At 29.6% G+C, this 12,856-nt stretch overlaps 1 protein-coding gene across 2 annotated transcripts in view; it reads left to right on the top strand.

The window, feature by feature from the left end:
* LOC139090000 (uncharacterized) overlaps window positions 1-10,346 on the top strand; it is a 34,078-nt gene extending 23,732 nt beyond the window's left edge. Inside the window, exons 2-9 of one of the 2 annotated variants that reach the window (XM_070639664.1) lie at window positions 928-1,064; window positions 1,125-1,298; window positions 4,208-4,362; window positions 5,743-5,843; window positions 5,942-5,962; window positions 6,037-6,062; window positions 6,130-6,477; window positions 7,022-10,346. In XM_070639664.1, coding sequence (XP_070495765.1) covers window positions 928-1,064; window positions 1,125-1,298; window positions 4,208-4,362; window positions 5,743-5,843; window positions 5,942-5,962; window positions 6,037-6,062; window positions 6,130-6,477; window positions 7,022-7,171 — 1,112 coding nt within the window. In that variant the 3' untranslated portion in view covers window positions 7,172-10,346. The remainder of the gene's footprint in view (window positions 1-927; window positions 1,065-1,124; window positions 1,299-4,207; window positions 4,363-5,742; window positions 5,844-5,941; window positions 5,963-6,036; window positions 6,063-6,129; window positions 6,478-7,021) is intronic. The other variant, XM_070639665.1, reaches the window with a different exon arrangement.
* The last annotated feature ends 2,510 nt before the right edge of the window (window positions 10,347-12,856 follow it).

The raw sequence follows: 12,856 nt of genomic DNA, 5'->3' as shown, positions 1-12,856 counted from the left end.
TTTTGATGTAAATTAGTTACAGTAATCATTTGAAATTTCTTTTATGAGAATCAACGGTTTTTGGGTATTCAAAATTTAACCGTCACTGCAAATTCAAAAATTGTTGTTAAAAAGTCAACAGACATTGTAAATTCAAAATTTACCCGTCACTACAAATTCAAATATTACATCCATAAATGATTGTAAATTAAAAATTCAACCGTCATTAAAAAATTCAAAATCTAACGGAAACTTAAACTTCAAAATTCAACGGTCTTAAAAAATTTAAAATTACTGACCGCAAAAATCAAAATTTGATTTTGAAATTATTTTGATTAAAATCAATCGAATTATCATTGAACTTTAAATTTGTAAAATTCACACCTGAAAATTTCACAATCTTAAGTGTGAAAATGCCAAAAAACAATCTCATAAACAGCCACAAATCTATTAAGATAATCTCCAACCTTCCAAAACATCAAGCAATTAAGTAAATCAGACAATTAAAAAAACCAACAATCTCAAGATTTGCAAAAGTTAATTTATGATGAGGAAAAATGACGAAAGAATCTCTCTTCATCCCGCTATGGCTATTTATCCTTGAGAATTAAACCTTATTACGATTTGTAAATAGATTTCAATTTTTCATATTCTAAAATGACAAATTAATTTTAATTAAATTAATTATCTCTGTATATAAAAATGGTATATCTTAATTAAGTTAAAAGGATTAATCGTCATCATGACCTGAAATCGTCACAAGAAATACAAAAACGTGTCTAAAATTGAACAAGTCAACTGCTGCTTATGAGTTGCTAATTAATTTTCATAAAAAGAGATATTTTTTTTAATAAAACAATATTTAGCAGCTTAATGATGACAATTATCACCTCTTTTTTCATCTTTTATACTGATTAATCACATAATACCCTTTATTCATCTCAACAGAGACATCGTACACGTATACACAATTCCAGAAGACTGGAAAGATGACGGCACCTGCAACAGTTATTCCACGTTTTAGAAAATATAGTGTAGAAGATTTTCATTTTTTGACTGTTCTTGGAAAGGGCAGTTTTGGAAAAGTAAGGCACACATGCTTCATCACCTCCTTAACATTTTGACTTATTTCTAATCATCCACAGGTATTTTTAGCTGAATTGAAAAACACAAGTTATTATTATGCAGTAAAATGTTTAAAGAAAGATGTTGTATTGGAAGATGACGATGTTGAGTGTACCTTAATAGAGAGAAAAGTATTGGCATTGGGCACGAGACATCCGTATCTTTGTCATTTGTTTTGTACATTTCAAACTGATGTAAGTTGTTGTCAACGACTATGTTGACAGTTTTACTTAATATTTAATGAACTATTTTTTAATCTCTTAATGCATTTTGATGAAACGTTCTAAATATGAGATGTAGACTACATGATGATGGTGATGAGTTGTTTTGCAACAATGTTGAAGGATCTAGAAAATGTTTTGTGTTGATATGAATCTTTGAGAGCTGAAATTTTGAAGCAGTTGTCTGTTTTGAATAGTTTTCAATGAGAACCTGCTAATTTGTAAATGTTAACAATTGGAATTAGTTCTATGTTTTGAAACTTTAATGAAATTCGTAAATTCTACATTTTTCAATTTGATTCAGCTTTTCAACGTAATTTAACGATTCTAAAGCTAATTCAGCGCATTTGAACTAAATTCAGCACTTTTGAACTTTTTTCAAAATTTTTGAACTTAATTCGGTGTATTTGAACTTAATTCAGCACGTTTAAATCTAAGTTAGCGCTCTTCGTCTTTTTTAAGCTTTTTTGAACCTAATAAAACGTTTTTGAACTTGATTCAGTACTCTTGAATGTTATTCAGCGCCTTCAAACTAAATTGAGCAATTTGAACTTGATTCAATGCTGTTGAACTTAATTCAGCGCTTCTAATTTCCATTCACCGTTCAATTCTGCGCTTCATAATTTCATTTTGAATCAAAATCAGAGTTTTACTAAGAATTCATCTCAAAGAAATCCTTCTAAATTTAGATTCTTCAAGTTTAATAACCTCCAAAATGAATCCAATACAAAAATTCATCGAAAAACTTTTTTTTTCCAATCGTATATTAATCTATTGCCATTGATCAACCTCATTACATAACATTTTTCCGTTCCGAAACTTTTTTTCAGTAATTAAACATCTAAAAACTTTTACTCGCCATCCATATCCATCCATGCTTGGTGCTGAAATATTAATAAAAAGTACAATCGAGTCTCGAGACCTTTATCAATCAAAATTCTGACAGTGATGAAAATGAAAACCAAAAAAAAATGTTGATTAAAAATTAATCTTCATGCTGTAAATTTTGTTTCTTTGGATATCATGTAATCAGCAGATTTTTAATGAGTTTTGAAGTGACTTGTGGAAGATTAAGGCTCATTTAACAAATTTCATTGGAACAAACTTGAAAAAATTTTAAAGGCAAAAATGTTTGAATAAACAATCATGAATGAGTGGATGGAACAAAAAAAGTTGGGTATGAGGAAGGAAAAACACAAAATTGTCCTTCCGAGAATCACAAAAGTCAACAAAAATTTAATGAAAATTTGATATTAAACAAGCTTGCATTGCTGAAATAGTTTTAATGTAAATAGACAGTTTTGGGAATTGAAATGAGGATTGGGAGTTGGATGGATGTTCCGTATCGTACAGTAATGTCCCAAATTGATGTTTTATGTTCCAGTTCCCCTGCATAACCTAAAAATTGTTGAATATTGTCTAAAAGCTTCCCAAAATCAACTTTGCAGCGCATTCCTTACATTATCTTCAAAGTTACATCATTCCCAAATCGACCCCAACAAAATACAACGCAATTGCTATCAAAAAAACCAGAGAAAGTTCACCTGCTCAAGGTCATTTCTTCATATTTAATCTTGTTTTGCCAAAAACATCATTAAATCAAAAATTTCAACAACATGTAAATCCACAAACTCGTGTTTCCACCCGAGACTTCTTCAGCAATATTATATTATTTATGATGTTTGCTTCTATCAAATATGTATCTACAACTGAAACAGTTATTAGCTGTTGAAACAAAGCAACGACTATAAATTATTCAGAATAGAAGAAACAAGAAGCATTTTTGAGACTTTTTTGATGGAATATATTTTTATTTAATAAGTTTTTGTGTATTTTTATGGAACTTTGGAAGGTTAGAATTGGATTTGGATTGAAAAAGGAGAATTTAGGAATCTAATGACAATTTTTTGACACTAGAACAAGGCTTCATTCATTTGAAAATTGAAGAATTTGTCTCATCTTTTGGATTAAAGGCATATAACACGTAGCTATGGATCTTAACGTCTGAATAGCTACAATTTGTTTTCATTTGACTTTATTCATTAGTACGCTTATTTACATGAGTATACTCAATGTTTCTGGATATTAGGAAGTTCTAGAATATTTCGATGTTTCCACGCCTTGTCTAAAACCAAGATTCTACAAAAATCAGTTCCATAATTCAAAATAGTCACCAAAAATCAACAAATAATCCTTCAAATGATTCCACAAAAAATAGTCACGCAATTACAACTCATTGCAGTCATGAGCAATCCATACGTATTCAACTGATGAGTGTACATAAGCAGTATAGAATAATAATCACATGACAATGTTTATCTATCCGTAACGTGATCGTGAGTTCAATCGTGTTCACGAAAAATCAGCAATCACAAGAAAAGAGAGCGTCTTTAAAGCAAAAATTAAGTTCAATGTCTATTTTTAAATATTTTTTCTTCAATCCCAGAAAGAAATTCATTTTCCTGATTCATTTCACCTTTACACGTAGAGCAAGTTTGTTATTGCTTGTAGGAAAAATGTGAAAAATTCGAAGGTGCAAAAAGAATTTCTTTTGTTTGATGAGAAGCTTAATGCGGAGAATTTTTCTTAATTATCTCACGTAATTTACATCCAGTTACTCAATTAGTCAATTTCGATGATGTTTAGACTTAATATTTCCATCAGCACGTGGATCTTGATCTTCCATATGCCATAAAACTTACAGTTTGTAAATCGGCCTACAGGATTTAATTTTTTCATTCAAGCTCAATTGACCTTGAACTTGAAATGTAAAGCTATTGAAATTACAACAATCACCATCATCATTATCGATGCCAAATCCCTTGAAATCTTAATTTAATTTAAATACATTTAAGTAAAATTTTTACATTGACAAATTGCAGAGTCATTTATTTTTTGTGATGGAGTACCTTACGGGAGGTGATCTAATGTTTCACATACAGCAAAGCGGACGATTTACGGAGAAAAGGGCGAGATTTTATGCCGCTGAAATTGTTTCGGGTTTGAAATTTTTGCACCGAAAAGGAATTATTTATCGGTAAGATTAAATAAAGTTTTATCATCATTTTTAAGGTATTTAATTAATTTATCACGTTTATGAGGGATTTGAATAAATTTTTTCGGGCTTATTTATGAACATGATTAATCATGGAGATTTTTTTTTTTTTGGATGAAAAATGTGGAAATAAATTTTATTGATAATCTCAAATGACAAAATGTTAAAAAAGTGCGATAAATTTGACATTTTCTGCTACTGGATATGGAAAAATCATTCAAAATTGAAGGTTAAATTAGTAATTGTTCATGTTTGTGTCTAACGGATATCAAAAATTTTAAAATTTTAACGTGTTTTCAAAATTCAAAAATGTATCTAACGGTTTTCAAAAATTCAAGATCAATCAGTTTTCACTTTTCAAAAATTCAAAATTTTAAAGGTTATTGAAAACCGAAACAAGATTCAAAGATTTAACGGTTTTCAAAAATTTAAAAGTTTTAACGGCTTTCAAAAATTCAATTTTTTAATTATTTTCAAAAATTCTCAAAAAATCATTCAATTTAACGATTTTCAATTCTACAAATCAATTTAAATCATCAGATGTCCAACAGAAGCTGCAAATTCATCAGAACAGCTTCTCAATACCTTAACTAGAATTTAATAATTTTTTAAATAATTCTTCAACTCCAACCGGTCAAGTTGAATAATTTAAATGATCAAGTTGACCACTTGAGGACTTTTTATGGAATGGAATAAAAAACCCGAAAAGAAATCTCAAGTGTTCTTTAGTCAAGATACATTCTCAATTTCGAATGATATCATAAATTTTGCCATTCTTGAATTTCTTTATTTATTTACCTGCTTAAAAAATAAATAAAGCCAAAAAACATTTATCTCATCTACACAATGAATTGAGGTTCTTTAGAATCTTAATTTTAGTATCTCGTTTCAACAATTAAGATTAATTCCTTAAGATAGTCCTTGTAAGCAAAATTTTTAATGTGATTATACGCAGAGTTGGGAATTGAAATTTTGAAAATTTAAATTTTTTGTAACGGTCATAAAAATTTTAAATTTTAAATGTCACAAAAATTTGAAACCGTCATAAAAATTTTGAATTTTTAACAATTATAAAAAAATTCAAATCTGTAACGGTCAAAAATTCAAAATTTCAAAAAATCTTTTACATTTGTAACGGTTTTAAAAAGTTTAAATTTATAACGGTCAAAAAATATTTGAATTTTTAACAATTTTTTTTCTTGAAATCTTGACAGTCTTAAGTTTTGAAAATTCAAATTTAAGTTCATTCAAAGCCACCCCTGCATCACAAATTCCGATAAATCCATAAAACCTCAACTCTTCTTCTACTTTAAAACTATTAGTGATTTATGCCTTTTTTTAATACTCTCAAAAAATTCGCAGCGATCTGAAGCTTGACAATGTTCTTTTGGATCATGATGGACATGTGAGACTAGCCGATTTTGGAATGTGTAAACTTGAGATTTATTTGGATAAGACTGCAGGTATTGCTCAATATTTATTCAAAAAAAGACTTTTGTTTATTTAAAATTTAATTCAATTCTTTTCATTTCAAATTATTTCATGCGAATGAATGAAACAGATTCATTTTGCGGAACTCCAGGTACTTAAAAATACTATTCTCACTTTTGAAGGTCTTTTTAACTAAAATGTTGATTCATTTGATTCTTTGTCCAGATTACATGCCACCCGAGATCATCAAAGTAAGTTAAAGTAGTCTCTTAGATGTAGCCCATCCTTATTTGTGTCAATTTCCTCAAATTTATTCAGGGTGAAATTTTTCAAAATAATTTTCAGGGATTACATTATAATCAATCGGTTGATTATTGGAGTTTTGGTGTGCTGCTCTACGAGATGCTCATCGGACAAAGTCCATTTAGTGGTTGTGATGAGGACGAATTATTTTGGTCAATTTGTAATGAGATTCCGTGGTATCCACACTTTTTGTCTAAGGAGTCACTGAAAATTCTTCAGTCATTATTAGAAAAGGATGTTAGTATACGATTAGGATCAATGGGTGCACCAGACGGAGATATTAAGTATCATCCGTTCTTTGCTGAAATTAGTTGGGAGAAGTTGGATAGGAGGGAATTGGAACCGCCGTTCAAACCGCAAGTTGTAAGTAGATTTTAATTGTTTTGATTTGGTTGCTGAATTAAACTGATTTTACTAAATTCAGCTGAATTAAGCTAAACATGCTGAATTTAACTTAACTTGCTGAATTGAGCTGAATTAGTTGAATTAAGCACAACTAGTCGAACACAGCAGAACTAGTTGCGTTGGGAAGAATTCAACTAAATTGAGCAGAATGAGTCAAATTAGCTGAATTCAGCTAAAATTTTAATTCAGCTGAACTAAGCAGAATTAGCTGAATTGAGCAGATTTTGTTAGATTGTGCTGAATTCAGCTTACTCTGAACTAGCTGAATTGAGTTGAATTGGCTATATTGAGCTGAATTAGCTGAATTGAGCTCATATAACTAAAGTGAACTGTTCAAGCCTAATTGAGCTGAATTTCAAGCTTAATTAGAAATTACTAGAAAAAATACCTAATTATTTATGATTTAACTCATTTATGCACTTCTTATTAACTATTCTAAGCATGTAATAACTCTTAATTTATCTTTGTTTCTATTATTTATCTATCTTTTATTTTTTTCTAGCGGCATCCACTCGACACACAGTACTTTGACAGTCAATTTACTCGAGAACGTGCCAGACTCACACCTATCGACAAAAACATACTCATAAGCATGGATCAGAAGCAATTTGAAGGCTTCAGTTACACAAATCCAAACGCAACTCTAACGTGAATATCCAACAAAAAAAAAATCTTCTCGTCTCTGTGTCTCTTTTGTGTATGTTTAACGTATATAAATTTAATAATTGCCAAAAAATTTCTTAAGAATATTTTTTCTGTGAAAAAATTTTTTAATCATAAATTTTTATCTTTCTCTTTCTCCATCGTCATCATTTATGTTCCACCAGTCTAAAGTTCAGTCAAGAATGTTCTTTACGTGTATCATATAAATTTTATTTTCTTATTTTATTCTTTATTCTTTATTTTATTTTTTATCGTTTTACCATTTCTGTGACTTGTGAAAGTTCAAATCATTCTCTCGTAATGCTTAGATCCTTTATGAGACTATTGAACCTTTCTTTTTATGTAAATATCAATACATTTATATATATTCTCGAGTCGTGAAGTTACTTTTGAAGATTTCAGAGGAATTTCCGATTTAATTTATTATCGCTGCTAGAAATTGTCGCTTCTTTTTGTGAGAATTTTAGAGTATTGGTGCTAATTTTTGTTATGATTTTTGCAAAGAATGGCAAATCAGGATTTACGTGATCTACTAGAAGTTGATCCACAAATTACACCATATTTACACAGTTTATTATGGCTTTAAATTGGGAATTGTGTAAGAATTAACAAAGATTTACTAGATTGCGCAATATTTATACAGTCATCATCAATTAGGGAATCAGTAGCTGATTTTATTGCATAATTGTATAAGACTTACTCGGAATATTCATGTCAATAATCACAGATCCGCATTTTCTGCATTTTAGATTCGCAAGCCGGATGTATCTTATAGTTCGTCCAAGTCTGCAGGCTTGTAATTTGAGAAAAAACCCTAGTTTTTCAATACTGGCACTGAAGCCCTTAGCTTTTCCAAATTCAGCAATTCTAATATAATAGTTATGGGTTGAAGACATAGAGCATGTTATTCCAAAAATGAATCAAATTGTGGATAATTAATAAAATAAGGAAGGGTTATATGCTAAAAATGACATTTTATTGCCGTTATGCATCATATGCCACTCCTAGTTTCATTTGTAAGCAGCAAACTGGCTACAGACACTAAAGGCTAAAAAGAGGAAGTTCAAATCCTTATATTTGCTTTAGATTCTCATAGACAACTAATTCGGAAGGAACAATGAGTAGATATGGTAGAAAACTCAACCTCAGTACATCGTTCCTCAGGCATTAAAACAGATTCGACGAAATCTGGTCTCAAATAAGAGTTAAGTCGATCTTGACGCCAGCCATTTCTATTTCAAGTGTTTAGTTGTTTGCAGTTCCTGTTTTGCAACATGTTATTTCGCCATAGCATGATATGTGTTTGAGCACCCTATTTGCATATGCCTTAAGCGAATGCCTATACTACACGGTCTACAAAAATGACATGTTAAACATTCATTAGCTTAGAACTATCTCCCAACACAATTTCAAATGCCTAATGATTTGAACAATTAACTGTTTTTGTCAGAACCAAATCAAATTAGTAAATATACAGAATTAGAATTGACTGTAGTGCTAATTTCTAAGCATTGTATAGAAACAATAAATGTCAATTCAATCAAACCTCAAAATCGTGATATCAATTAGAACATTCGTGGTAAAATTTTCCACAATAATGACCTAATGCATTTAATGAAGCTATAGATAGCCTACACATGCTGCATTATGTATTATTGCCCACATCACTAAATTATCACGATTCATGTTGACATTGACATTATTTGTTGATGTGAAAATTAATAATTTTTGGGATTCAATTAAAATAGATTTGCTGTTTTGAAAATTTCAATTCCGATGAATTTATGTAATGTCATTAAATGTTCATATGTAATCAGATTAAGCTGTTGCTGTTGACAATTTGGAATTATTTTGTTAGTAATTGAAGTTTTAGACTTAATTTGTGGTTTCTGTGGGTGCCATGGCAATTGTTTTTGGATCTTTGAAGCATACAAGCTGCAAAGGTAGGAAGGAAGATGGTTTGATTGCCTAATTGTCGACATCCTTAATGGTATTTTGACTGAAATTGTTCCAAAAACTTGTAACATATACAGCAATGACTAGGATACCTTCCAAGTATCCTAACCTCAAAACAGCTATTCACCAATCTGGACCGACGTCAGCATCTCTGGATCGACTTCATTCGACATTGAAACCATAACAAAATCTCAGTCCATTTAACACATTAAGAACTGCATCAGTTCTAAAATTAACTGATCGCAAGATATATTTTGTTATAAATTTAGAGTTGTTGATAACAAGTATAATTAATGTCATATTCAGTTCCAATATTAATCTTCATGTCGATTTGAATATTCAAAGTATTTCTTATTATTTTGCATTTATTTTTTTGTCAAATTAATTAATTTATTTTTATTTTTTTATTCTTTTTTCTTTCTTTTTATTTTCTTTAATTTTATTTTTTTATTTTTTACATTTTTAATTTGATTTATGATTTTTCTCGCACGTTATCAAACAAATTTTCATGCCTTGATACACGCCAATGACACTTTTGTGATGAAATTATTAATTAATTGGTGGAAATATTTACATTTTCGACAAATGAATTTAATTAAAATTAGTAAATTAAATGAGAAAAAGAAAAAGAAGGAACCGAAGCGCCCGAAATTTTACTTTTGTCCATGTTGTGGGGAGATGAAGATTAGTGAGACGTTGTATTGAGATTTTTGAGGATCCGGGTTGTGTCAATTGATTGGATTTTGATTAGAATTGGAATTTAAATTGGATTAAAATGAGAAAATCGAAGAATTCAATTTAACGGTTTTCAAAATTTTGAAAATACAATTTGAAGCCGTTACATTTTGAACTTGAATTGGAAATCTTCGTTACATTTTGAACTTGAATCGGAAATTTCCGTTACATTTTGAATTTGAATTGAAAATTTCCGTTAAATGTTTGAATTTGAATTGGAAAAATCCGTTAAATTCAATTTCATTTTAGCTTCAACTTTTGGAGATTTTAATGAATTTTATTGATAAAAATCGTCGATTTTTCTTAAGAAAATATCAAATTCCAATTAAATAATTTCAATCACAGGACGCATATCCTCCTTAAAAAATCTCAAATAACCATAACAGACACAAAATTATTAATGATGATAATTTAATTATTTAATATCAACCAAAAGAAAACAAAAACTGTTCACGGATTTAGAAAATTCTAAAGTATAAGAATCACAAGCCTTTGACTTAAAAATCTAATTAGAAATGATCGTCGATAAAAAAAAATTAAAAATTATTGGATCTTCTGCTGAATTGATAATTTTGCTCTCATACTGCTTAGTATTTTCTCTTGCTGCATGTGTCAAAATTCTTTTTTTATTATTTATATAGCGATTCCAAACATAGATACTGTATTAAATATATTCAGACACACGATTCTATAGCACACAAAAAAATGCAGAAGCAAATTGTCATCAGCGGGGAATTTTTTGAAAGGAATCTTTTTTTTTTGATAAAAATGAAAATTAAAAGGATTAAATAGCAGTCAAGATGAAGCTGCTCTTTTCGGTTTTGTTTGGATTGAATTTAAATGTTTTATAAATATTTTATCAGCAATGATAATCAGGAATTGGAAAATAAACGCATTTTTGTATCAAAATTCAATTTTAAAATTTAACGGTTTTTTCCGATTCAAATTAAGTTAGTTCTTTAGTCAAAAAATTCAAATTTTGAAAATTCGTTATTGAAAAAGTTCATTTTTGGAACAATTTTTTTTTTTTGAAAATTCAAATTTCAAATGTTCGTTAATTTTGGAAATAAAAATTGAAGTTTAAGTCCAAACAAAACGAGCCAAAAGAGCTCCTACATCTTGCTTAATTGCTAAAAAAAAACAAAACAAAAACTTGAATGAGAATCTTTTTCAATTCCATATCTTAATATTAATATTGTTATTATTATTTTTGGTGGCCTTGTACGCGGGCATTGGATTCGAAAGAAAAAGAAAATATCTAAGAATGTAAAATGTATCTATTTTATATAATTTTATGCTAATAAAATTCAAAATGAGAAAAAAATAGCTATCAAATTCTTAAAATGTCTGTTTTTAGATCCACATATCTGCACCGATAGAATCTATTGATTTCAGTTTATAAATATAATCTATATGCACAAGGTAAGGTTATTATTTATACTTAAAAGATGACTTTGTGATTGATTATAAATTTAATTATGAAAATTTGATAAAATCTTAAAGCTTGCGGAGCACAGCAGTGGAGATAAAAATATAGGAATCACCGATAAATAAGGTTTTATATAGATTTTGGCAAGATTTATGACAACAATAATTCTAAATGTTCTGCAATCAGCTAATTCGATGTCAAGATTATTTGATAGATGAGCTTTTCAATGATTGGGTACAGGTGGATAGACAGTAATTATAATCAGGAAGAGTTGCACACTCTTAGATTTAGTAAATTGGTAGATAATGTTGAGTGGTTAGATATGCCTTCTTAAAGACGTTGGTTCTTGTCATGATGATGGTTTTGTCCCGATGGACGCATCGCTTTATCCAATTCTGCACGCTGCAATACAGGATAAATCAATGCAATGTATCTATCCACAATTTGAATGTCGCTAATATGCAAACTGAGTTGAAATGACTAGGAACAGCGAAAAAGCATCCGAAATTCAACTTGACTTTCTCTAGGATCGAACTTTGGACCTTTGAGTTGGCTGCCCGATTTTCTAACCAACTAGACTATTGCAGCATTTCCGCTGCAATAAATGAATTCAATACTGATGCTATACAAACATTGTAGCATCTAGTATGATTAATAGACAACAGTGAAAAGGCACTGAAACCAACTAGGCATTCAAACCCTTAAAGCCAAAGAGACTACTTTTAGGTATCATAGTGGCCTTTCTGTCCTATTAAAACATGCTCTTTGCCTGTCAAGGAAAGCTGTCATTTTCAAACTAAAATGCAGTAAATTCCTAAAAGTATACATTACACCATATTATTCAAACTAGAAGCCCTTCAGATATCTCAAATGTCACCTATAAATCTTAAAACTCTATTTCCCACAATTTCCAAAAATTTGAATGATTTGCTAAGCCTTCCTGTAATTGATGTGAGGAGATTTGTATGGTACGATAAGTTAACAAGATAATCCCTGATAAAAATTTTATCTGATCTATTTTTTAGATGACAAATGAGTTGTTTATACATCCTGCCTGCTTCAAACACAAGCCGTTGACAGCTCATTTATGAAATTCTTAATTTTTGCCGTCTAAGATAGTGGTGGGGAAACTTTTGTTTTTCGTGGGACATCCTGGAGATAAGCTTTGATGTAAACCACATTCAGCACACGGTTAATGGCACACAAGCGTGTCGTGACACACAGGTCGTTCACTTCTGGACTAAAACATTCTTAATATTAATCATAGCTGGATATTTTTATTATTCCTGAATTTTACTAGACCTAATAAAGCACGAGGAAAGGCAATTTAGCATATTATTGGCTTATGGCTTATCAAAATCCAATCACAATAAAATTGTCCATTAATAAAAACGCGTGTAGAATTTCGCTAGAAAAATTAAGACTTTAAAGTTCTTCCATTTTAGAGCAGATGAGATTCTTCAGCTATAAATTGCTCGTGTTACTGGCATAGTGGGTTTCACCTTAAAAATGTTTATTTTCTGCTCCAATTTTTCCTTTCATTTTCATTATTTA

This window comes from Chironomus tepperi, unplaced genomic scaffold, assembly GCF_022539635.2.
Source record: "Chironomus tepperi strain 1889 unplaced genomic scaffold, CSIRO-AGI_Ctep_v1 contig_196, whole genome shotgun sequence".
NCBI classification, from domain to species: Eukaryota; Metazoa; Arthropoda; class Insecta; order Diptera; family Chironomidae; genus Chironomus; species Chironomus tepperi.
Note: the sequence above shows the minus strand (reverse complement) of the source record. Positions and strands in the feature narration are given on the sequence as shown.